The sequence below is a fragment of the Aythya fuligula genome, chromosome 3 (genome assembly GCF_009819795.1).
Source record: "Aythya fuligula isolate bAytFul2 chromosome 3, bAytFul2.pri, whole genome shotgun sequence".
NCBI lineage: Eukaryota > Metazoa > Chordata > Aves > Anseriformes > Anatidae > Aythya > Aythya fuligula.
Genome location: NC_045561.1, coordinates 36,080,217 through 36,108,131, shown reverse-complemented (window position 1 = coordinate 36,108,131; position 27,915 = coordinate 36,080,217). Strand labels below are relative to the sequence as shown.

Here is a 27,915-nt window from a genome sequence, read left to right as displayed (position 1 = left end):
AGCTTACATGTTTTTTTTTTAGAAAGTGAACCTACTAAATACAGAAACTCTACTCCATTTAAAGGACGACTATTCTGAGTTCCCTGAAATCTGAACTCTTATTTAAAGAAAGCTGAAGTTTAGGATGCCGGTGTTGGGTTTCTCACTCAATGAAGTCTTGTTACTTGATAGGGGGATTCCCCAAAGGAAAGCTCTTAGGAAAAAAGTTCTCAATATTTCTGAAGGAGGATCTGTTATATATAGGAAAAGATTATTCAACACAAAGTTTCATAGGCAGGAACACGCTTTTTATACATACTTTCCATGCAGGTCCAATGTACAAGCACAGAAAGCAATCAGAGGGCTTCTGCTAACACTCAGATGAGTGGAGTAGCTCCTGTAGTTACAAGGAGGAGCAGTAGGATATACATGTATATATATATCCTATATATCTATAAAGAGAGAGAGAGAGAAGGATATAGCATGTCTAACATGCCTTAAATGTAATCAGCAATAGAATGAATCACATTCTTGACAACAACCTGGGAAAAGAAAACCCCCAGAAACCCAGTAGTCATGTTGTAAAAATCAACCACAATTTATTTTGTGGAAATGGCATCTTCCTACAACAGATAATTAAGAAGATATTAAAACTCATTTAAAGCAGACCTTAAGCTCAAAATGCCATTGATTATTGGCACAAGATAGGGACGTGGAAAGCAATGAAAACAGAGGTGGTACTTAGTGTTGCTGGGGGGTGGAGAAGTTTACAGACAAAAAGCTGGATGGGGATGGTTGGATTCTGGCGTTAGCCTGGAGCAGAACCTAAGAGAATGCAGAGGGAAAGGAGGAAGCATGACACATGAGATGCTAGTTGCATGGAAAAATGGTGTCTGAGGGAAGAGAAAAGAACAGGGAAGATGAAGATTGTGAAAACGGCTTCTCAGAGGTTCATAAATGCTCTCCTTCCTAGCCACATGTGCTGGAATATGCATTTTCATCCAAGCCAAGCTTATCGGATAGGATTAGATAGACCAACCAGGGTCCAGTACAGGAAGCTGTGGACTATGAAACAAGAGACTTGGATTCTGCTACTGCCTCCTCTATTGATTTTCTGGGTGACAGCAATTACATTGCCTATCTCACTTTTGCTCTTAAAAGTACAACGGTAATGACCTCTGCTGTAACGTATAGTATACATTATATGCATTATTAACTAGACACTCTAGCTAACTGAAGACACATTAGCTATTTAATTGCCAGGTAAGTCTCACATTGTACTCCCATACTGCCAACTGCCATGGCCCAAAACCACTCGGCACTGAAACGAGGCCTTGTGGTAATCTTGAAGGATATATTTCCTTTTTTTTTTTTTTGATCACAGGATAAGGAGGACATGAGGCTGATATCCCTTCACCACTGGTGTTCCTCCTTTCCCAGTTTCCTTCCTCTCAGTGCTCCTTGATCCCCACTTCCCGTGCCATCAAGTTACCCACTGAAATGGCAGCAGCTGGAATATGATCTCCAGTGGCTCCTGCCAGCTCTCCACAATTTGGGGAAAGAAAAAGACAACAGCGGCAATCAAAACTGATGTGCTTTACATATCTTAATTCTATGCTTCACGTGTTTTAGAAGTTTATGTCTGAAAACCCTTAACTCTTCAGTTCCAAGTGTTCGTAAGTTTGTCCTTACTGAACATTAGCATCTGGAAGGAAGCACTAAAAGTAGCTAACTTTTTGTTAACTGTTTCAAATAATAGAATAGGAAGAGTCTGAAGATAGAACACTATAAATGTGCAGATTGCAATTACAGTGAAGTTCTCTGAACACAAATGACTTAGTCACCATATTCAGAAAGCAAGCCACATATCCCCAATATGCAAAAATCCTGCTTCAGTGAAGCATATTCTGTTAGGAGATAATGTCACATTCTGTAGCAGTGGGTTTTGATTTACATCAAGAACTGGGAGAAATACACACATGGCAACAATAGCAGGTTTAAAAAATACTTGAGGAAACTTGAGTCCAGGAAACTGTAGAGTAAATGTACCTTTCTGTACTCAATAGCATTTGCTGCCAAGAAAAATTGTAATTAACTTATTGTAGCCCATTTCTCAGGTTTGGTCATTAATGTGCAGCTTGAACTGATACAGTTGAAAAGCAAAAGCTCAACTTTGATCCTCAAGAAAGATCCTCCACGACCTGCTCATGTGATGACATTTAAGGATAAATTGGCAAGAGCCTCTGACATGTCAGATAATTTTTAAATCTGATGCAGTCAGGAGCTAGCTTCAACTTCTAAAAGGAGAGTTATTTAATTCCAAAGAGACAGTTTGTGGAATTAAGCACACTTAACAGAGAAACTTCACTGCTTCATTGTTATTTCCCTGCAATTCCTTATTTCATTTTTTTTTTCTTTTTTTTTTTTAAAGGAAATATTTTACAATCATACGCTATAACTTAGTCCTAAACAAACTCAAAGTTAAGTTTCCCTACATACAAATTTCACAAATCTTGTAAGAGCTGTTTTTTTCATCACTTTATAAAGAAACACCTAGTAAAGTACTATCTAGTGTAACATTTAACCTCAGTTAACAGACCCTCCTGTTTCCTCTGCTACTGCCATATTCACAAGCCATAAGGTAAAAAGAAATGGCACTTCTTTCAAAGTTCTCTGGTCAGCCTAACTAATTTTACAAAAATGATTTCAGGGCATTCATGCTGCCCCCAGAATTGGCCTGCACAGTTCTTTAGAACAAAAGGCCATACATAAAATAACAAACAAAATGTTCCTATTAATGTGTAGGTAAGAAAAAAAAATCCTGCCACCTGTTTCAGACATTTTAGTACTACCATGGATACGTTCTGCTCAGCAGGCTTCCTTTCTCCTATAAAAATATTTCAGGAAACGATGAATTCTGCTATGCATGCTCTAATGGGCTGGGGAAATATCTAAGAAAGACACTTAAGGAAAGACACCAAGGATGTGAGAATGGCAATGAAATACCCCCCAAATCAGAAGATCAATTTAGGCAATAGAAAAGCCACAGAATCACAGAATCACAGAATCACAGCCAAAAGCATTTGATGTTTCAAGAGAAAAATAAGTGCCTTTGTAAAACTAAAATGAATTTCAGTATCAAAGTAAAGGCCACACAATCTAAACAACACCTAGAAAATAATTTAAAAAATTATTCCAATTTTAAATACAGGTTAAGATTTCAAACCTCCAAAATACTGGCCAAGCTAGTAACTGAGACAGCAGTAATTTTCAATGTCATCGCTGAAATTAGTCTTGACTAATTAAAAGTGCTTCTGACAATCTCACTGTACAAAGCTACAAGTCTAAAGATATGGGCAACAGTAAAGAACCAGGAACACCTTTACGAATAATACTGTGTGATGCCCAAAAGAAAAATTACTTTGTTCTTTTTTCTCCCCTTCATTATCACTCTTAGTAGGAGATAAAAACACCTAGCCACAGCGATCCCACAGTAAAAATGCTGAGGAGGATATTTTAGAAGAATAGAGTTTTATAACAGTACTTAGAAATGCCTGTCTTAACAGGGATTATTACAATGAAATATGTTATAGCATATGACAATGTAACATGAAATAGAACTGTAGGTTTAATTAGAGTATCCTGAAAGAAACTATATTTATACTGGTGAAGAAAAAAAAAAAAAAAAAAAGAAAAAAAAGGCAACATCTTAGTGGAAAGGTTTTGTATCCAAAGAAAACAAGTGTATTCATGGAAATTTCTGTAGAACGTTCCACTCTAGACAGAAGAACGTAGAAAAAGATGGGAGGGTTGTCTTAAAAACATAGTTCTGTTTTCTTCTAAAAATTCTTAATTTTTTATACATATTTTTCTGCTTTACAATTTATTTCTTTAAGATAATTAATATATCATGGAAAAACACACAGATACACACCTGTCAGGTTACAGAGCCTTATGCATAAAGGTCGACATTCCAAGAGAAACCTAACCAAACCCCTAGAATGAGAAAAACCTGTGAAAGTCTGCATAATCTGAGCCTCATTAGGGGACCTGCAATTCCACAGTTATCATATAAACAAACTAGTAGTGTAGTATTAGTACAATACTACATCGTATATTAGTATATTAATACAGGAGCCCTGTTTCATACTGCTGAAAAAAATAATTAAAAAAGTCAACCTATAACTTCAAACACATCAATGAAATATTTCTTTGAATCTTCCTCACAGCACAGAACTGAATCCTCTTCCTAACATCCATCTCCAAAGCCTCGCTCTGAGAATACTGAGCACTGGCTTGTCGTACAGCATACAACAGACCCCAAACCACCCGGTATCTCTTATTCAAAGAAACTGGGTACTTCATTACCTAGCAACAAAATCAATCCACAGAACTGCCTCAAGTATTTCATACTTCAATGATTAGGTCTAATTGCTCAGTCTCTAACTGAAAGAAAACCATCTTAAAAATCTCACTATCTGAAACGTTTAAGAACAGCATTAACATATCCAGTATTAAAGTGCCATTTAGATGATGGAAACAAAATCTTAATTCTTCTACAGTTATTTTCACTAATTGTTCTTTGTCAGCTGGTACAGCTGAACACCTGGGACAGAAGTACAACTCAATCTGTTTTGACTGTCAATCCCAGTCTACCCTGATCTCTTCTGAAATGTCAACGGGCCATCAAGGGGAGGCTGCAGCAAAACAGAAGGATTTTTAGGACACAGGAGGAGGTGCAAAGCAGAGCTAGGCAGGAAATCAAGTTGCTGTACTGGCTACAGTTAAAGAAGATTTGGATGATGGCAAAGTAGCTGGCAGGAGATCTTACTGTCTCGCTGGTCAGCCGTTACATGGAGAGGCACAACAAAGCTAGGCTTAATGGAAGATGAAGCCCTGCAAAGGCAACAGTCATTCTGGCCTCCTCTATTTGCAAAGATGCTCTGGGATTTGAAGAAGTCATGAGCTGACTGCCTTGGCTGTCTGCTACCAATTCTATAGAAATCATGAACTTGGATGAGCAAACATTTTAACATGCCAAACAGAAGATCTCGCTTCTGTCTTCTACAGACAGATAAAAACGACACAACCAATCATTTAGAGACTGTGAGTTCCTACATGTTTTAAAACAGTAGGCTTCAGCCAGCGACGTGCACTCACCCTTAGTAAGGCAAGGCACACCGGCGTTGGAGGAGAAGCCCTTCGCAGTAGCCCTACATCTCCAATGCAGCAAGGGGCAGCCCTGGGCAGCACCGTAAGTGGAGCCCACCACATGCCCTTCCTCCTCCATCCCCCAGCATCCACAGTAGAAAGGATAGCTAAGAGCTGGGAAACACTTTAAAGCAAATGCACATGCTTAATTTTCTCTTCATTTTTTTTTTCTTTCATCAGGGAAAAACAGGCAGAAATGTTCAAAGTCGAAGAGTTCAGACTAGGTTCTTGTTATTTTTCCCTGTCCGTATGAGAAGGTTAAGCGCAGTCACCGAACTTTGAATTCCAGCCTCAGTCACGAAGAAGCCTCTGGCACGGCTCCCAGACTAGTAAAAAATGACCATTTCAGCCCCTAAAGCATGGAGCCTGATCCATTAAAGCAAAACAAGTTCTCCTGACAGCTGGTTTTCTTAGCATATTCACGTCCGTGTATTTATCAGAGAAAAGCCCTCCAGGACAACAGTGTTTATTACGGGATTATTTCTGTGAATCCAGGGAACACAGAATTCACAGAGCAACACTGCTTCTACTCTGCTTTCTTTTTTTTCTTAAAACGTGAACCCAGACAAACCCATTTTTATTTTATTTTTTTAAATACGGACTAATCATGAAGAAAAAAGACATAACACAAAGAAAAAAGACATAACAAAAATCAATAAATTTGATTTTTATCAAATAAGAACCCCTGAAATCCCCTTTAATGTGTAGTACACTGACAAACATTTTAAGCATTAATATAGAAATTAGCTGTTTGATCTCTTAATGATTCCTTTGATTTAGAGTCTGGTGACTTTTAGCAAATGGAAAACAAAGATATGACAGATATTTTTTTAATCATAAATTTCCTTCCCATATGAGTCTCTAGTATGCTTTCACAGAGAAAGATGATTTTGAATGATACTTACTACTGAGAGGTTTATAGACTTTATGACAAATGTATAGAAGTATGGCAGAGGCATAACGTGCAAATAGCCCAGCAGTTCCTCATGGTGCAGAGGAAGACTCGGTATACTCCTGTGCCTACCTAGCAGGAGGAAGAGAGGTCAAGAGGAGGCATGTGAGGGGCCTCTGGTATTGACACTGCTCAGCTCCAACCTTCTTCCCAAAGCACAGCAGCTGAGAGCTGGGGATGAACAGCATCCTGCGAGTGCTTCTGCTCCCTGAGGAGGGAGGAGGAGGAGGACTGGCTGGGGACACACACTCAGGGATGCTGACAAGCACCATCCGCTCAAGTTGGGTGGCCTGTCTGTGGGGTTTCCCAGCTCACCATTTCCTCCAGAAGTGTGCAGAAACTTGTTTTTATGATGGTACAGTTGTGCTGGGAGGACTTAACAAAACGTATCATAAATATCCCTTGTTCCATTTTAACTTAATCTGATTTATGAAATTAAAAGCAACTGTTACTGGCACTGTACCTGTTTGCTGATACAGTGCAAATAAAGAGTAAGAATTCTTAAAGAAAATTATAAAATGAAAGATTCTGTAAATCTTCCCTTAATTTGGAATCATTAACAAGAAATTGCTGTTAATGCGTTTTAAAAAACTGGTAACTAAAAGAATGGTTTTGAATTTAAAAGTTTTAATGAAAGAATTAAACTGTGCACAGTTATGATCAGCTATTGTTGAGATTTTTATAAACCAACATGCTTCCCATCCCTGAGAGATGGTTTTGAGGTGGTCCTTTTGTTTGTTTTTAACTGTAAGGTCTGGACTTTATTCTCTTACAGACACACACTGCATCACAGAAGTCAACTGAACACTGATAAGGACCCGAAAATGCAACAATACTTTTTCACTGCATTGCTACCTCTTACTAATAGATGACCTTTTCTAAGCCTAGCATCTTAGCCCCAAACCATAAAAAATGGGCATTTCCCTGAATTTCCCTGATTTAGCAGATCTCTTTGAGAGTCTGACAAAGAACAGTCAGTCTTACCAGTATTATATTTACCATCCACCTAAAAATAGCACTTCACAATAGCACTTCAAAGCAAAAATACTATATTCACATTGCTAGGACTCAAATTCGCTGACAAGATCTGTGGGTAAGTATCATTTTTAGAAAATGCTATGTGGGAACACATGTTTATATGGCAGAACACAAAAGCAACGAAAGCTCTTGGGAAAGCTGGAGATAACTCACATTACACAAACAGACCCTTTACTCTTATTTCTCTCTAAAGCCGAAGCATTTATATCTGAAAATGCCTTTTTCATACATCAGGACAAAGCCATTCCTGATTGCTTGTTCTTCATAAGGTGAAGAGAGTCATTATTAACAAAATAATTGTGGGAATTTTATTTTTTTCCTGCCTTATTGAACGCTTGGGAATGTTATGTAGACAACTGTCAACTACTACTTACTCCACCTCAAAATCTGCTGCATAAAAAAAATACACCAGTAACTTGCTTACATGGTGCTTGTAGATGCAATTATTGTTAGCAGCAGGAAAGAACTTTTATAAGCAGAACACAATTCAAATGTAACATGTCATGGCCTCAAGTCATTAAAACTAATCCTCAGGGCTTGTTGAGGCTTTTTGTACTTTTGGCAAAAAGTATAAAGAAGTACGCATTGTTGCTTTAGTTCCCAAACACTGGAAAGTTAAATATCTAGACTGTCAGCCTCTGCTAAACAGAACAGAGATTGGTTTTGGGAAAGAACAAAAGACAAATACATCTTTGTTATTATAGCTCAATCAAGCAAACGCTGAAAACATACCTATACATTTTCTCATGGCACAAAACATAGCCAGAAGAGTAAAGGAAGGCGCAGCAGCTCACAACAGAGTAAACCAACTTGCATTGAAAACAAGAGACATTATGCCATTAAACAACAAAAAACTAAGTTAACACTGTGTTAGGTTACTCCAAAAAGTAACACAGTGAATCCAAACCATAAGCAATCCATCTCTCTCCCTCTCAACTCTTGGGTACTATGGGTATCTAGATACCATGATGAATACTTTACAAATCCACAAGGACAGACTGAGGTAGGAAGAGCTATGCTTTCTAAGTGAAGTATCTCAAGGTTGATAAAGAGATAACGTGAAGAGGTATGTCATGGAACTTAGGTTTTACTGGTATGATTTTAAAATGACTACATAAGCTATAAAAGACAAAGCAGTTACTATGTCATCAGACACGTATAGGTATGCACTAACACCATCCAAATACCCTTATGTTTTATTGCTGTACATCACATGTTTAAAATCAAGTATTTTTTATGGCACTGAAAGAAAACGCAATATTTTTAGGAAAGCAAAGTGTGCTTTTTGTATTGCTACTCTGCTTTGCTACTCAAGAGGTTAACATCTTTCTAAAGACACTTGAAAAATGAGAGAATCAGCAATGCATTCATTAGCACATGGGTCACCTACATATACCTGGGTGGCCTGCAATACACTTAAGAGTCAACATGTGACTACAGCTAAAAATACAATGGAAACTAATGACAGCCCATTTGCTTTTAACAGTAGCTGAGCAGAAGAATCCTTGGGAACACGGACGGATAATTACATGTTTGACTAGAATTATGCCCTCAACTAACGTTGATAAAAGTGAACTGATAAACTATGAAAAACTAAAAGCTGCTAAATACATTATTCATGTGTGTGTACCTTTGCATGTGCGTGTGCAACCTGCATTTTCTTAAATAAAAAAACAGGGAAGTCTTCTGTTTTTATCTTAATCAAATCTTGATCTTTGTTTTTTAAACGGCATCCACCAGATTATCCAGACCAATACTCTGTTGAGTAAAATGTCAACATACCACGTCCCTTCACACACACTAAGTTTATCACTAACTTGTACTAAACTGTGTCAGACAGCATTTCCTATCTGCTCCCTACCCAGAAGTGTTATGACCAGTTCAAAAGAAAGTCATTGCGGTACCAACCAGAAAAACAAAGCATCACTGAAACAGTGCTAGATTAGCTTGACTACTGAATAGTTGAAAAGCCTTACATTTTTACTTTTTTTGAAACAGACACTATGAAACTGAAATACTAAAGAGAAGGACGAGCATTAAGACATTCTTACTTCCAAAAACAAGAGAAAAGCAGTTTAATGAAAACAGACTCATTTCTGATCCTCACCCTTCCTTTTCAGGAGCTCCTCAGCAATCATGTTTGCCAAGTGCATTGTCCAACAACCTTAAAATTAAGTATTTAGATATTTCTCTGGAAAAAATAAAGTAGTAAAGCTGCAAATTCCTAAAACACAGTTAATAAAGCCCTTCAGCTTCTACAACTCTATATTTAGAAGTGCTATGTATATACAGAGAACTTACCTATACGCGTATGTATACACCATCGCCAAAAGAAAAAATAAGTAAATATTGCCCCACAATAATAAAAAAAAAAAAGGTATCTGTGTGCTGTAATGTAGGACACACTCAAAAATACACTGCTGCAGGAAAACACAACATACTTTTCATGGATTAATATGGTACTACATGTGTCCAATGATGACGTTTCTTCATCCATATGTGATCCAGCCACAGATACAGAACTAACAGAAAGAAGATCTGTCATTCCTCCACCACACACACGCTTGCAGTAATCATTATGACTTTAAGCAATTTAAAGCAATATGACCTTATCACCTAGCCAACATTTTTTACATAAATGAAGAAAAACATGAAGGGTTCAAAGATGAAGTTGAAAGAACACTGCAGAACAAACTGTTTCACTTACTGTTCAATACGTGGGGAGAGATACAGCTTAGGAAAAACCTGAGTAGCTTCTGCATCCTCAAAACTAACAGAGAGAAGTGCAACATCTTCTCCAGGATCTTCATTCACATCCTGTACATTAAAAATAATAAAGCAACACATTAAAAACTAAGTACTTACAAACTTGCAGACAAAAACTAAAAATGTTAAATACCAATTTAAGAGATGCTTAAGTGGGGAATCTAAACAGCGACCACCAAAAAATAGGGTGAAAATTAATATTCTTCATGTATTAGTACTTTGAAGACATTCTGTAGTGCTTAATTTCAGGCATCAAAATACAATTAGTGTGTTAGCAAGTGTATACTAATGTAGCTCCTCTTTGGCTGAAATACATATTTCATTAAAGATGCAGACTTCATTTTTAACAATTCTCAGTTAAATGCTAACAACAGACATAAATGCCAAGGATTTATTTTTTTACGTTATAGTAGCATTGAATTACAACCACAGATTTTGTATTTGTTATTTTTCAAAGTATATGGTACAAAATTTCTGCTGTACTCAACTCCTATTTCTGTTGTAGACAAAGAAGTTTTTTGAAATTTATATCTAAAAGTCATCGTCCCTGAGTTTCCCACAAATTAGATCCCTGCATTACTTTCAGAAGGCTACACACACCGTAAAAACTACCGTAAAAAGAAGTCTTGTTAAGACCTGACATTTCTCTGATTCATGAGTCACAGACAGTACAAACAAGTGAATTTCTGCTCAACATTTGAGCTCCTGACCTCTGGTTAGGGCCATGAGTTGGCAGTACCATTGCCTTCACGTGCAACAGGTAGTAAATACTGTGCCACTTGCTGCTCAGAAACAGAAGTCCTTTAACACGTTTGTGCATATGCACACAGTGACTTGCCAAGATGCATTTGTTTTTATCCGTTCTGGAAAACTATGAGAGGAAACAGATAACCCAACAGATCTGCACTCGGAGCAGGATCACGGTGGTGCAGAGTGCCCTGGTCTGGTCTGTCACACACACAGCTGGGAGGAAGGAACATGCAAACCACTTAAACATTGTTCGGAGACCCTGCCCTATCTGGGGGAAAAAAGCAGCTGCTGAGTGGTTTCAGGAAGATGATCTTGTGCCATTTGAAGCTTTGGCAGGACTGAAACTGTTAACGTCCAGAGAGACTAGCTGCGTCTTAGCTGTTACGTGCAGAACACAACATGCCAAGAAACTTAGTGATAAGCTGCAGGGAAGAATGGGTCTTAAAAAAGCCTAATTGTCTTGCATGAAAAATGAGACAGAGCTGACAGTGTTTTCTTAAATTCTGCCTTGGTGTGCTGCTCACTTCTGACAGCTGAAGGAAGAGTGTACTCCTATAAAATGGTCACAGGTGCACTTAGGCTGGGAAGGAAAACATGCTTTTAAACTGGAGTTGCAGGGTAATGCTCCACATGAGTAGTGAGGATGAGAATTAACTGCATTCCTCTTGAGGCATGATCAGGTTATGGATGGGACTATGCGACACGATGCCTGCACAAGCAATGGACAGGACCTCGCGGCCTACATTGCTCCTTTCAGCATTGTGCTTCCAGCAGCCTACAGCAGAAGAACCCCCACAGATGAGAAGGGTTTTTTCAGAAAGTGAAACAACCACCACCCAAACAGTGCAACTCCTCCCTAGTCATTTCCCTGGTGTTTCATGCATTTTCATCGTTAAGGAATTTTTTTCAATAAGGAACAGCTTTCACTCCTGAAGCTGGCTATGGCATTAATTGGCCTTTTTCTGATTAATTTGCTAATTGTCAATCAAATGAAAAGAACTATTAAGACATATTATACAGTAATGCTAATGATTAAAAATATTTTACTATAAGGGGCATTCTTCAAGAGATGACAAATATGCATACTACATTCACCTGCGTATGCATACAGCTCTGTCAAGACCACATTCCTTTGTTTCTATTTTTTTTTGTTGTTTGTTTTTTAATACCTTGTTTTTATGTTTTTACAGAAGAGAACCTACATTACATGCTTTTGCCAAACTATATGGACAAACCCAAATGTACTTAATCTTGCATTTAGTGTTAACGCTTAAGTTGACGTGCACACCCACTTTACTATCATGCATATGACCAGTTTCTAGAATACCGCTCAGGTGCCTCCTGATCAAAGAGAATCAAAATGAGGAAACAAACAAAATCAGGTCAACACCACTACAGCATCCATTACCCTATACACCATCATTACACTCTATTCCTGCACTCACTAATGGCTACTTTAATATGGAGACTCATTCCAGAAAAATAAAAGATACATAAATAAACATGACATTTTTGCGTGTTAAGCTGCAACAAGCTAATGTGTGCATTACCAGCAATAAATTGAGGTGTAGTATTTTTCATTTACAAAAGCAATACACAAAATAAAACTACTGTTGCCAGCACAGCACTGCACTACATTCATATAGCTACTGTCCCATCTAAATAAAGAAATTAGCATTCTTCTCTAAGTGCCACTTTTCACGTCAATGTATATTTTTGGCCCACAAACCTGAAAAGTTAAAATTGTAGCTTAAAAAAAGGGTGACACAAAACCAGTAAGTGTTCCTATAGGTTTTAAAAGGATGCAATGCAGTAACACCATGAAGTTGCTTGACCTGGTTTCTGAGATGGCCACAGATTTACAATGAAATCCCTTTGTATTTGCTACGATAGAGATTATCACTTTAAGACTTTGTTCCTTTTATTTATGCAAGGATCGGCTCAGTAGAACTGCATTCAACCTTAGTACGTCTGTTACAACTGCCATTTACAGAAGTAAATTGAAAACACATGTCCCACAGATAAACTATGGAAAGCCTTTTAAATTAATAGGCCTTTTTGATGTTGTCTGTGCCAGTCACAGCTTAACTCCTTCAGCGTTATCTCTTCTGGTCATCTCTACAAACCTGCTAACGCTAGGCGAGATGATGCATCTTTGTATCAGTAGGCAATGACACTGCCCCAGAACAGGGGCTGATATCCTTCCGTCAGACCAAAGAGTCCAAAGGCAAAGGCTGTTTTCACACATCATCAAATTCCAAACAGGCAGAGTCTCCCCTTTCCCATCTCTGCATGCTGATTTCTCTCAAGAAATAGGCAACGTTTCAATAAAGCAGCAAAGCCAGATTGCCCCTGTTTTATTTTTCAGTTAGCTTCAAAAGAAATAGTGACATTCAATTGCTTCTTCAAGACTAATCCCTTTTACGAAAAAAGAGGCTGTTGAACTCACGTCACAATATGTTTTTAATATTAAAGTAGCTCTATTCATTTTCATAAGTTGCATTTAACCCACAACAGTTACTGTTAAAAGATTTTTATCAAAACAACTAATTTTACATTTTTAAAGAAAAAATGATTTTATAAAAATGAAGAATGGCAATGTCATATAAAAATTAGCATTCAACACAAGAACTGCCATGTTACAGTACCAGTTCTTACTCATACATCTTTTTCCACACAAGACTTTACAGAAGGCATTATTAAATTGAACTTTCACAGAATGCAGCATACATTCTGGGCCACAGGAATTTTGAGGTTTAAAAATTGAATGTTGCTAAAAAATATATCTGAGATCATTAGCTAAGCATGTGATAATTGCACACCTATTAGATTTTCCACAACAGTCCCATGATTACCAGTAAAAAAAAATAAATCTAGCCCACTACAATATAAAAGATCCAACATTGATTTTCACAGTGTCTTTCTGCCATCTTGCTATCCCGTTTTACTAGGTAGTCCAAAATAATCTTTTCCTCATTTCAGAAGAGACCTATTCAAATCAAAGAGGAAAAAAACCTGATGCACCATTTAACATCAAAAATAAATACTTTTCTGTTTCAAGAACTGCAAGTGTTTTCCTATGTTTACACAATATTTGCACAGTGTAGGTTGATTTTTTTTAACTAAAAGTTCCTGCAAAAGTAACTGCAAAAAAGTAGTAAAGCACTGTGGGTAAGGGATCAAATAATACCAACAATAAAAAAAGACTTTCAACTCATGTTTTGTTATTTTTATTTATTTATTTATTTATTTTGGCTATTGCAGAGAACCGTTAGCAACAACTTACAACAATAAATAGTACTTTTAACAAAGACAAATGTAAAGAGAAAAGTCATGGTATTTCATTCTAATTTACCCTTTCTCTACTCAGCCAGTGCAGGTGAAATGTTCATTAAACATAAATGTTGGCACTGCAGGACAAAAGGCCATGTGAAAATACAGATACAGAGCAAATGAAAACAGAAGTTATAAGAACTTTAGTTTTTTTTTCTTCCAGAAACTTGAGGAAAAGACTTCAGGCATCACCAGACTTGAAAATAAAACTTTTAAATCCTATTTCTAATTGTGCCAGCCCTGTCTAAAGAACCACTTTCATTCATATCAAAATGAGTTCACATTCAAAAGCCGGCTTCTTTGTTTACAGCTGCTCCCTCTGCAAAATCCTTCATCTTTTCATAAAGTTCATATGAGTCGTGTATGAAAATTATTATCAAAAACACCAAGTACAACATCTAAATGGCATTGTTTTCTCATATCCTACCTACTGTAATTGAAAACTGGGAATTTACTGGAACTGACAATTTATTATGAGTCAGATGCTTGATAGCCGGTCCAACCAAAACATCTGCTCCGCGCAGTCACAACTGCTATAACCCATTTCCTCTTGTGCCTGGAGTCTAACCAACTTGTACATTAGAGTTCCTTTTCCTTAAAGATGCAGATTCTGGAAAATCAGTTATTACCTTTTTTTAGTTATCAGCAGAAAAAATCATCTTGCAACCTTTTATTAGGGCATTCTTTCAAGCAGAGGTATTTTTATTTGTGGTACGGAAGTGTGCTTGCCTGCACCAAACTGCAACGCAAAGCGGTTGGAGGCTGCATCTGCAGCAGCTCTCCCAGGGGAAGGACAACTTGCTCTTGATGGGCAAGGACAATTCACAGCCTTGGGACTTATTTTTCAATGCAAGTGTAAGACTTGAGAGCTACGGGGCATGACCCTGGGGGACAAGAGTATGCAGTGGGCTGGTGTATAAACCTAGGATTAGGAGCAATTAGGAGCAGATCAACTCTAAAGTACAAATGAGGAAAAGAAAAAAACTGAGAATTTGGTAGAAAGAATGGGAAAGAATGTGCAGGAAGAGAGTATTGACTGGCTTTGGGAAGGACAAGCCGTTTCTGGCCCAAAGGCTGCTTAGAAATGAGGGAAGAGAGCAGGGCTTCTGGTAGGGCTGCTAAAATTGTACCTTGAGCACAAATGGTAATTGGTCTGAGGATAAAAGCAAGGTAATGAAAAGCACACCAAGTGCCCAGCCCACCGCATGTTCCCTGAGGTAAAGAGGGGCCACACAGATGGCTGATATTGCAGAAGCCTCCAGGAACAGATAAGCTAGCTAAAATCCAAACTGTATGGGTCAGGCCAAATCTGCTTCAGGAGGTTCCCAGCCCCAGCTCACGATTGCAACCTCTTCCTGGAGGTTTCTGACCTCTCAGCTCAGACAAACGCTGAATAATCATCCTTGTGGTATGACTCTAACCGAGGGGACGGAAATCTCCAGCCGATGGGGAGAGGATAGGATCGCTTAAAATAATATAAGCGAGGAATGCACTCAATTTACAACTTGTGTGATGTGATGGAGCTGGAGGAAGGTGGAATAGAAAGGCTGAATGTGGATGAGAAGGTGGAGGAGTGTGGAGCTGTTGATCCTAACATCCGCAGCCAGCTTATGACAAGCTGAAGTCTCAACTTACTTTGTGGTACCTGTCAACCCTACCACGTCAGTCAGTATCACAGAGCATGCAATTTATATACTAGGATCTCTTCTGGAGAAAAGGTCTCAAGAGGAGAAATATGTGAGAATAGAAAGATATCGCAAAGGTAATTTATCTTAACCCGTGTGATTTTGCATGGCACGTGCCTATATTGGAACCGTACTTACTAACAACTGAGAAGTGAACAACAGAATTTGTTTTTGAAATCAAAATACAAATTGCATCAGAGAAGAACACATAATGCTATTTGCTTTATTAGTACCAATGGGCTACTTGCATCACACTGCTTCGCAAAGTTTGGCCTTTTCCCTCCAAATGACAGCATGTGATATGATAAAAAACAATTATCAAACAAACCACAAGCAACTTGTACCCTTAATGCGTCGTAACTTCATTAGCCAGCCTTGATACAAGTAGTTACATGTTCTCCAAACCTTTTTATGTATTTATTGTTTTTTAAAAAAATAAAACATGCTAGGGGAAAGTAGGCAAAGGAATGTGAAGTGGCAAATGAGACTTAAGAAGTCTGCTTCACTCTGGGGAAAATATGTAATTATTCCAGGAAATTCTTTCTCCTGTCTTCCAGGAAATCCACCAGGTCTGATCAAGGAGTGCTGATTCTTTAAATAGGATCTTTAATGAAAACAAAGGCAGTCACCTTGCATGCACTGTCCACTGTATTGAAATGTTCCAAAAACAGTCCCTCTCCCAAGGTAATACAACAAAACATTTGCCTAACTCAGGCAAAGAACATGTTTAAAGCCAGAGTAATTCCTGTTTTAAAAGTTACATGAAAATCATAGTCTATGAACAACACTGCAGAATCTCAAGAGATATTTCTAACACATTAGATATTTTTTTTACTGGATTTTTTTCATTAAAATGAAATCAAATAAAGATCTTTTGAACATTGAGCAATACCTCTAAGTATACCACTGGGCATCAATAACAACATGTAAATAAAAAGATTTTTCTAGAAGTGTGAGTAACATCCCAAATATTTTGTTTTGTTTGTTTGTTTGTTTTTGCTGGTGTTTTTTTGTTTGTGTTCAGACTTTTATATAAAAGTATATTGTACTCCTCTAAGACAAGAATTTGAGGTGTGTTTTGCCTATACCATTTTCTTTTATTATGGTCATGGAAATTTACCACTACTCACCATATGAATGACTGTCAGAGTTTGGTAAAGAATGCTGTTAGGAAAGGCTTAAGAAAAAACAAAGGTTAAATAGAATAACATTCTTGACCATTAAAATTCACAACTTTCAAGATTCATGCTGTTTAAGTGAATAAAAGTTAAGTTGTTTTGACAGCACAAGAAGTTGTGGTGACACTTCCATTGCAGTAGAAACTGTTCGCTTAGGTCTGAAAAACAATGTCAAAAATAACATGAATGCCTTTAAAGGTCAAAAATATGCTTTGGTAAGGGCTAGACTCAAACAGAATAAATAAAAATTGTGGCACAGTCTCAAAACAATATTGGGGTGTCCTTTCTGATGTGTAAATACCACTGATTTCAAGAGAGCAAAAAAAGTTGCTAAATATTCATTTTATAAACAAGAAACACAAACTACATGGGAGAATCATTTTATATTGGCTGAATTACATTTATTAGCTATCCTTTAATGACACTTGAGTAGCGGATACTTTTTCATTTTAGGAGAGACACAAGATGCCAGTGATCTTAAATTTCAGTTCATTCACTGAAATGTAACTACAAACACATTAGCTCTATCAGCTCTAATATCAGATATCACATTCATCTTAAAATAAGATTAAAACCAACAACATTTACACAGCTAGGAATGTCCATGCAATTAGAATGAATTAGAATAAAAATAACAAAATGGGGAGAAACAATACTAGGAATCTAGATTACTGGGACCTGACTTTTCCTACATTCATGAATCACTGCTTTTGTTTGCTAGGACTTCAATTTATCCATCATTATAGAAGGGCGCCTAACCTTCTAATTTTTGTTTTGTTTACTTCTAACCTAATTTATAAACATATTGGCCAAAACAATAGAGTATTATCATTAAAAAAGTACCTTATCCCAAAAGATCTCCCAATGACTGATGAAGTTTTATAGGCAGGATACAGATACAAACAGAACCATATCTTTCCTAAGACGTAAAGCAAAGCAATGATGCATCTCTGCCATCACCAGCTAATAATGGGCTGCACAAAGTGCTCAGAGATTCCAAAGCTCACTTTTTATAGAGGTCACCCTGCCTCCTCTTAATCGGTGCGCAGCAGTGGCAGCCACTCAGACCAAGCTCATTTTGCCACATCTTGGCAAAAAACTTTTCCTTTTAAAACCAAGAGCAGCACAAAAATGGTTCTCCGAAATGAAGATGTTATTTCTTCTACCAATAAACATACCAATAAGCTGCTTTGCTGGCATCAGTGGTGCTACTGGCAGAATAAAGAACAGCACAACCTGAGCCACAGTGTGAGAATCTGGCTGAAGGCACAAGACTGAAAATGTAAATGTGTCCTTATAAGAACATATCCTAGAAAAATAACTGTTTAAAACTTGTTGTAAATAGTTACTGACATTTTTTTACAAAAAGGTTTTATGTCTGGTAAACATGCCCTTGAATGCCTTAAAAAGCCATGTTTAGATAGAAAGTCCTGGGTAAGCATCAAACAGAGGACAAGTGGTATTAAAATTAATACTTGCACTAATAACATCTGTATCCTAAATCAGGAATCATTAGAGGATAGCAAGGTAGCAAGACAGGAACAGAAGACAGCAAGAAAGAGGAAAAGAAGCTCTACTTTGTTCCTTTGGGCACTGCGTGTTAGTGACAGACATGCTGATTTTGTGCAAGTGTTAAGTTCAGTCATATGTATTACATATGTCATCCATGTTTGTGTATGTGTTTACATCGTATGGAGGACTCATTTTCATTACTGTTTTAGATGTTATCTACTAAATCGTTCATCCGAAATGATCAATATTGAAGAGTTCGGATTTATGTAGTGATACAACTAATTCCAGGACTGTCACGGTTCAGGGACTTTCTGGACTACCTTGCCACATGACAAGGCATTTCCTTGCTAAAATCAGACACTACAAAACATTTATTTCACACCTATCCTTGCATTGCAATCCCGTCTTCACACTTTGAATACCAGGGAAGAACCGTATTAGGAACCAAAAATGCAGATCTACACACACCTTTAAACTACCCTCACGTTCAAAGGCGAAGAAACAAGATGTATTACACATACATAGAGTTAGGCTGAAATACTTGGAACGACATCAGTTAAAAATAAAGTACATTTACAATATTTCTAAATGTGAAAAATACACTTTCAATGCTCTTAAGAAGCAAATAGCAACAAAAAGAATACACAAAACACTGTTCATTTAGATGACTTATAGCAGGTCACCGCCATGTGGTTTGTTTCTTTATAAATCTCCCAAAACTATCTGGCCGTTTCCTCATTATGTAGAAAGGACCCATTTTTTACCATAAACCCTGTGTTTTTAAGTTTGCTTTCAGAGATAAATATCTGGGGACATGTACAACTTGGAATTCAAATCCTTCACTAGGATTCAAATCTCTCCGGCTCAGTTCTTGAAACGACTGGACTACAACTTATTCAGCAAGCAACATTCACATTCTTGTCCCCCATACTACTGATTTCCCACCTCTTTAAAAATAGTCATGTCCCTGCAGAGGCCAAAAAGCAGTCATCTCAGGTCCCAGTGGAAAACAAGATCTGCTAATAAATGCCCATGTACTTAACTAGAGTGCAAACAGATCATTAATTTTTGAAATAATCTTCCTGTCAAGACAACTTTCAAATTTTCCAGTACAGCCTTTCTAGACATGAACATTCATGTTTTCTCTATGTAAATTAACAAAACAAACATATTAATGGCTCTGCACAGGGCCCACGATTGAAAGAAGATTCAGACGCTCTAATCACATGGGGGAAGAATGGCATTTCTGGAACCATGTTGCGGTTCAAGGTCAGAATAAGACTTTTTGTTTTTAAAATCAATTCCTTTTAATAAAAGCTTTTTCTCGATCTCCACATATTCTTATATGTTCCTGGTTCAGTGATTTTTGCTCTGTAGAATCAGGAATACTATAGATTACATGGGTCATGACAAAAATGCCAGTGTAAAGCCATATTCTGAGACATATCTTCAGTGAACCAGGAAGTACCAAGAAGATTTCACAGATGAAAAAGTGAATAATCAAAGTGCAAGGTAAAAGCAAGCAAAGTTACACGTGCTCAATACTCTTTCACTGCTGCAGCCTAGTAATGCTGACCTGATTTAAAAATATGAAACATTTCTTTTTAAGAGAAGGTGCAAATATTAAAAATAATAACTGCTAGGAGTTGTTTGGACTATTGTTTCCTGACAAGAACAGAAATGTTTCATATTAAAATCCATAGTACTTTTAATTTGCAAGATATTTATTATGCATTCTTATTTCAAGTGTACAATATTATATTTCTTTTCATGAGAAATCTATTATCGCTTTGTCCCCATATTACTCACACGCCTACAGGATCTGAAAAGAGAGGGGTAAGGTTGGTTGGGGGGCATATTCTGCTTTGTACAAAAAAAAAGTGTAAGTTGGAGCATCCTGTTCCCTTGAGCCCGATTCGCATTCATCATTCCAGCAAACAACGTGCATGGTGTAATCATGCACACAAGGGTGTAAGTGTATGGATGTCATGAACAACATCTTGTAAGAACTAGTTACTGGAAAAAAAAAAAAAAAAAGTTTATCCAGTATAGAAGAGAAACACAGCTTTTTTCCTTGCATTTGTGTGAAGGTAGATCCTGTTATAGGTGATAAGCAGGATGCTTGAATGAGCAATAAAAACTGTCTTAGTAAAAAATTGTTTGTAAATTGTTAAATAACGTGAGGAAAAAATCACAGAATTATTCTGTTATATATATAATGTCACATTCTGTTCTATATTCACAGCTTTTATACATTGCTACCTTTGTAAGCAGGTAGTACAGGATCCCATCAATGTCATGCAGAATGAGTCCTAACAGTCAGTGGGACATGGGTACCAGTCAGCTGGTAGCATGGAGCAGCAGGTACACTGCAGTATTGTCTGAGATATCCCCTACATTTGAAATGGTCTGACCTCTCTCAACAGCTGGCTATAGTCAGAAGGAACCATGGTGCTGAGGATTTGGGGTAGTAAGTGGAAATACTTTGTATAGCACAGAATCTGTAGATATATAAAAAAAGGTTCTGAAAACATCCAGCACATGCTGATTTTTTCTGTTGATCCCTAACATGCAGCCAGAAAGAAAACAGGTTCAAATGATGAGCGTGGATGGAACTTTTATATTATGGGGATGAACCTAGAATTGTATTTTGGTATCACCTTTCCCTGTAAAAGGTCATGTAAGGCAGATTACCCATTAAGTGCTAAGTATACTCTTACCTTTCTAGCTGAAGTTCTAACAGACAGAAAAAAAAAAGTTCAGATTAAGATGAAGGAAAAAAAAAATTGTAAATCTAATCCAACGTTCTCACAAAGACTGACATTATTTGCACACATGCAACAGCACAGCATCCCAACATGTGGAAATCAACAGATCAGAACCCCCCTGTTCTCGGTCAGATATTCAGCTTTCTGACCATAAATCTGAGCTTCATGTTCTTCAGTAAGGAGGATGACATGGCCGTACAAAAAGAAGAGCTGGATCACGACAACGGTTTGAACTGGAAGTTTTTTTTACCCTGTCCTATAGAAGAGAGGATTCAACACTTTTGTTTTCCTTTTGTAGTTTTGAGCAGAGAATTTCAGAAATTAAAGCCTAAACACTTCACAGAAGTTTCCAAAATTCATGCATGTTTGCTGTTCAATCTCAACAAACTAATAAGATTTGTTGGGTGATTTCCCACCCCACTGTTACAAACACAGTGGACTGACAAATCACTGTAACTGCTCTACTCACTTCTTCACAAACCTCAGTTCCCCTCCTGGCATCAGTTTCAAAACAATGTAGTCCTTAGTTTGTGTGGTGGATGTATACCTATAGTGGGATACATTATGACATTTCCTCAGGGAAAAAAAACGTGGAGTTTAAAAAAATAGCTTAATAAAAGTGCAGATTTGGAAGTCACTTTAAAAATAAAATTGAATAAGAAAAATTCTTTGCTAGCAGAAGGACATGCCAGAAAAAAAAAAAAAAAAAAAGAGCCAATAAGTAAGATGTCACGGTAAAAAACAAAAACAAAAACCACTAAAACCACGATGTTAAATAGCAATATTTAAATTTCTATGTACATTAGCAAGCTGCAAGTCTGAAACCATTGAGCCTTTCCTACTCGGCAGCTACTGACAGAACAGTTGTTTTTATCAGTGACAAAACTGTAGCCAACAGCATTTTAAGGATCAAGAGAAAGGGGAGATTTAAGTCACGTGCATTCTGGGATTTCTCTACAACTGCCAAATTCAGGTCAATTCTTCTAATTAATCTTTTTACCATCAGCAACTTGCTTTTTTAGAATTGCTTCTACTGTTTTAGTATCTCAAGCATAGATTTTTTTTATGTTATTTTTTTTTAATTTTATAGTGTTTATCTAGAAATAAAATATTTATCATCTTTTATTTCTGGGGTGCAAGTATGTTAGAAGCCCATACTATCTTGCTATTCTCTGCACATTAAGAACAGCTGAAATGTTGACCCGCTCTTTTAATTCTGCATGCTGCAACTCTAGGGCAGTTACAAAAGGAAAACCATGTGGGACACGCACACATTTCCCAAACCTGTGCTGCCTTCCAATACATAAATTTCTGCTTCTATGTAAATTGAGAGAAATACTAGGGAATGAGCAGGGTTGATGATATTTTAAGTTAGACAACACATCTAGTTTCAAGTGAAAAGGTTGTGAAAAAACACTTCAGCCATAAAACATAGTTCACGTTTTGGCCATGAGATAAAGCTGTATAAAAGTCCATGCTAATTAAAAATGAATATATTCAACAATACAACTAATAGCAGCAATACATTTTTACTGTTTAAATTCTAACAGAAGGATTTCATTCTTTGTAAAGTCATAGATGAAAAAGCATACAATGAATCATCACCTATAGAATCCCAGGAACAGTCCTAAAGCAAGGTCCATTTTTGCAAAACATTATTGAATATGAAAACTTGCTAAGTAAAACTGTAAATAGTTAACAGAAATAGGTTGTGTACATCAACAAAAATTTTAGGAGCTGTCCATGGAGTATGTGAATATTGTTCATGTCATCCAAATAAAATGAACTGCTAGGCATTGATAACAAAAACCAACATCACTTAGTACTTTACTTTTCCTTTACTGCTGTGCAGACAACTGACCTTCCTTTGTATTAGCCTCACGGTGCTGCAGACTATGTAGCCATGGGATTAAACTACAGCAGTTCTGCTAGCAAAGCAATTGACATATGTTTCTGTTATGTGCAGTTCATTAGCAACGTAACAACTCATGTTTGAATGACAATTATAATAAATCTGATTTCTTCAAAAAATGTATCTATCTGCATTTTTACTGGTATCTGTAAAATCAAGGACAAATGGTCATTTTCACAATGTACTTCAAAATCTGTTATGAATTTATGGTTACTCGATACTTACCTAGGCTTCTAGATTAGATACATTTCATTGTAATCCTAACACCACTGAAAACAATAAATCATCCCACACTTGTCTGTAAATTGGAGAGACGTGGATCTGACAGATGGACTGCTTCAGTGGATAAGGAATTGGATAGATGGTTGCACTCAAACACTGGGCCTGTGTGAACCTCATGGTTCCACGAGGCAAAGTGCAAGGTCCTGCACCTGGGTCAGGGCAATCCCTAGCACAAATACAGGCTGGGAAGAGAATGGATTAGGATCAGCTCCAAGGAGAAGGATCTGGGGGTGTTGGTTGACAAGAAGCTCAATATGAGCTGGAGATGCAAGCCTCTCCTTTTTTTTTTTTTTTTTGCTGCTTCCTTTAGGACGTGCAATAAAATCTCACCAACTCTGACCTTGCAGCCCAGACAGTTATTCATGTCATGAACAAGAACTTCCTACTAACCACAAAACTTGAGACCCATAACAAAACTTCCTCTCCAAAGAGCAGAGCGTTTGATTGACTGGTCCACAGCAGAAACTGCTCCTTGCTCTACTTAGACTTTGTGCAAAACTCTATCTAGATCAAACCTCCAGTTCTCTTGATAGGTCCCCAGACTCTTTGAGAGCATGTTTTTAGCCCTTATGTTGTCTCCTTAAGACAACCAGTATCAAAACTTCTAGGCTCTTCCAGTTTTCCAACAGTTGTACATATACTTCTGAAATGGCTTTTCAGCTGGGCACTAACGCTCTCCCAATTTTATTGATGACACAGACATGAAAAGAAGGTTTCAATATTTTCCTTCTCTTCTCTGAAGAAATTATATCATTCCCTTCTCTCCTCCTTCACACTCAATTCATCACTATTCCAAGCTAACTGAAGCAAGTTGTAATGTGTTTTATTTCTTTATTAGTTTTCATGGCATATCTGATCGTTCTGGCATCAGATATTTCCACTGTTTGAGTCTCTTCCAGGCTGAAATATAAGCTGATGTTTTAAACACATCTGTCTTGGTTTCTAACTCAGAAGAACTGCACTTGACACCAGCCTGTCTTAAAACTACCCTGTATCCAAATATATGTGCTTATGGTAAATGGTTGTCTGTCTGTTTTTAATAAATATCAAACATATCCTTTTTCACTAGGACTATTCAACATCTACAGAGTTGTATCTATTTTCCTACCCCCAATACTTTTATTTCATTCATTCTGAGAGAAGATCAACCCCCACTCCATTAATCAAGGATAGAGTGTTCCCAAATCAAGAAATACACTCTGCAGGTATTTTCCTATCTATGAAATTGGCTTCCAAGATGCTTTACATTAAAACTTTAATCTTCACAAGATTACTATAATTATTAGTTGCACTATAATAACTGGTTTTGTGGTGACCACATGTTTGATGGTCTATTGTTAAAAGAGGAGCAGTCCCTTTTAGAAGTCTTTACTATCTGGAAGGCAGATGTACAAAGATACCTGGGGAAAGTCCAGAGACAAAACTAAACATCCTTTTTTTTTTTTCTTTCCCTTATGTTTATTTGCTTTGGATTGTAATTAACTAATTTCTGTAGATCTCACAACAAGTTATCCTAGAACAAAAGGAGCTACCTGAAGACCGTTCTATACCATAGCCAGTTTCACTCTGGAACACACTAATATACCTGTGGTATTGTACCACCCAAATCCTAACTGTTTTGCACACACAAAGGGTTTCTCTGGGATAACAATATTTATGAAGAACTGCTTTAGGTTGTTTAGTAGAGTAGAAGATTTGGTGCTAGGATGACAGTAGTAATGAATTTAAACAGTTCAATGCAGTTATGAATTGTTGTGAATTTTAGATCTTTTAAAGATAAATCTACAAGTTGGAGGACTAAAAATGAAAGGAGGATAGATTTGAGAACATTCTGCCAAGAAGGTCTAGGACATGGAAATGAATCAACAAGGAACTGAAAGAAAAATACGAGGGGGATTCTCATTCTTGGCAGAAAGGAAGAATTTTAAAAACTGTTCCAAAGATATATAAGTAAAGTCATGAAAATTACTTCAAGAAACCACTTAACCACATACTCAAGTCTTACGGACAGCACCAGGACCAACAAGCTTCAGTACAAGGTATGGTTTTAAATCAGGACTCAGTGTTTAAAGCCTTGCCTAAATAGTGCATTTTTACTTAAAACTTTAGATATGCTGCAGCAGTCCACTAGATAGCAGAAGGATGTGTACCTTGATTCCCTGAACTCTTAGCCAGGTGACAGTGTTTCACAAAGCATCTCGTTAGTTAGACAAAAGAAACATTTCACTAACAATGTAAGAAATACACATTGCTTAGTAGCTAATACTTTCTGATATACTCCTAATGAATATACGCAATGTCAGTGCGTACATACATGTATTTGATGCACTCGAGCAAGTCCTCCCTGTTAACACCTACTGTGACAACACGCACCTTGGGTTGTTTCCCTAACATCAGACTGGATGGAGCCATACCCATGACCTATTACCACAAGTTTGTAGCAGTCAAGATTCAGTTTTAGAAAAAAAATAGGATGCATACTGTTGAATATATTGTGAATTACACATACAGCCACTATACCTCTAAGATTTTAATTATTATACATAAAAGATCCAGTCTAGATGATTTTTAACCACCAACAACTGATGGAAGATGAACAGACCTGTCCTATTTCTGATCATAACACCTCTTTGTCAAGGTTTACATCTTCTGTGGAAGGCTGGACAATAGCACAGTGTCACATGAAGAGAAACCCTCCTTAAAAAGCCTTTGCAAAAAGCCCTAGGACAGAGCAATCTTTTGGTGGGTGAACATTATTTTATTAAGTTGAACTTCAAATCAGTGTATCTGCTGATGAAATCCAAAGATGAAGATTCTCTCTAGTAAAATAGCCTCAAAGACTTTCTTTTTGTAAACCACAAACTGCCTAGATTTTTCAGCATTGCTTAATTCCATTATGATGTGTTCAACGTATACACCCAAGGACTTCAGTTTTTTTGTTCTCTTTTTTCAGACTTGCAGACAATTTGGTCCGCAGCAGCAGAACAAAAAGTCTGTTTTCCTTCTTGTGTGTTTTTTGTTCTCTAACCAAGCTATAAAGTAATCCCACTTCTTTCTAATGCTCTCAATGACACACTTTCATTGGGCGAGCGAATTACTGACTTTCACTTTTTCTTGACTGTGCTGAAGATGCATGCAACTGGCAAAAGCAGCTATGCAACCAAACCAAGTACGTGAAACAACTGGTTTTTGTTTGCTGTTAAGTGGAGGTGCTATTTTTCATATCTCTTTCCGTAAAAGCTTGATTATTTAACACTGTACGTCTTCCAGAATTGGTTAGCCAATGGATTAAAACTTATTGGAGAAAAGGGGAGATCATAACAGACACTCAATAAAATCACTTATGTCTCATTTCCTTTGGAAACTGAGCTAAAATTACAGCTAAATAAACAAATTAAGTTATCTGAAATTCTGAAACACTGAAGGTAAACTTTTGATGTAATAATTTATGAAGAGTTCCTTCGCAGAAACGCATACAGAGTATCTATTAGTAGTCCTCTACTACTTCTAGAAGCTGCTGCCTCCAATTGAAAAGCCATTCCTGAGGAGGAAAGATGAAAATCTGCATGTCGTTGCACAGGCAGATAGATGGCTGAGATGACTATGAGGGGTACACGCACCAAGTCCACGGTAAGTTGTTCTTAAGGTTCAGTAAGCTTAGAAAGTGGAGATTTAAGACAGATGGTGAAATGAGTGTTGTTTGTATAGCTCCACAGAAAAAGTCATTCGTTCAGTTTCCGAGATACAGCGAAAACAGTTTAAGACAAAATGTTGCCTTGATTTACAGAAAGGTTAAAAACAGAACAGGAGGTAAGTCTGAACTGTAAGGGCTCAAAGTCTGTAAACACTGCAGTCATCATGCAGGGAGGATGGGAATAAAATTCAGATAATATCATTCCTTGATTTTTAATTGCCTTTGAAAACACAAAAACGGGAGCAATTAGGGGAAGGAGAAACAGAAGAAAGATAAGAGTGGGCATAGACATTGCTAATTTTCATGAGGCTATAATATTTGTTCAATCATTTTTAATTTTTTGAACAAAGCAAGTTAGGTCTTCTCTTACTGCTTGCTGAAGAAAACTATGATGCTGCTATTGAATATCATCCTTCATGGCTTAGTTATGTTGGTGAACACCTACCCCCTTAGAATGTACACTACCAGGCTGCAGCAAAATGTTCTGCTTTAAATAATTTTCAGAGAAAAAAATATGTTTGGTTCAAATAAAAATATTTCAGTGCAGCGTCTGCTAACATGAATAACACAATCTTTTCTTCAATTCTGAGAAACTGTTCACTTTCACAATGTTGCTGTGAAAAGACTTTTCTATAAATGTTCATACATCGTCACCTGCTAATTTCATCATAGAAAACACACTGGTGGACTAATTGGTTGGAACATAGAAATATGTTTCCTTTGAAGATTACTGATAATGTATCAGATTAGATTTTGAGACAGACTGATAAAAAGCAATATATTCTTGAGACTTCATGCTACAGAAATTTATTTCTAATATGCATTACCAGGACAATGAATGGGACCACAACTTAC

At 37.1% G+C, this 27,915-nt stretch overlaps 1 protein-coding gene across 1 annotated transcript in view; it reads right to left on the bottom strand.

Moving 5' to 3' along the window:
• The window catches only part of BABAM2 (BRISC and BRCA1 A complex member 2), a 166,900-nt gene that overhangs the window by 72,321 nt on the left and 66,664 nt on the right, over window positions 1–27,915 (bottom strand). Inside the window, exon 7 of the mRNA XM_032183862.1 lies at window positions 9,888–9,997. Within this exon, the coding sequence (XP_032039753.1) occupies window positions 9,888–9,997 (110 nt within the window). The remainder of the gene's footprint in view (window positions 1–9,887; window positions 9,998–27,915) is intronic.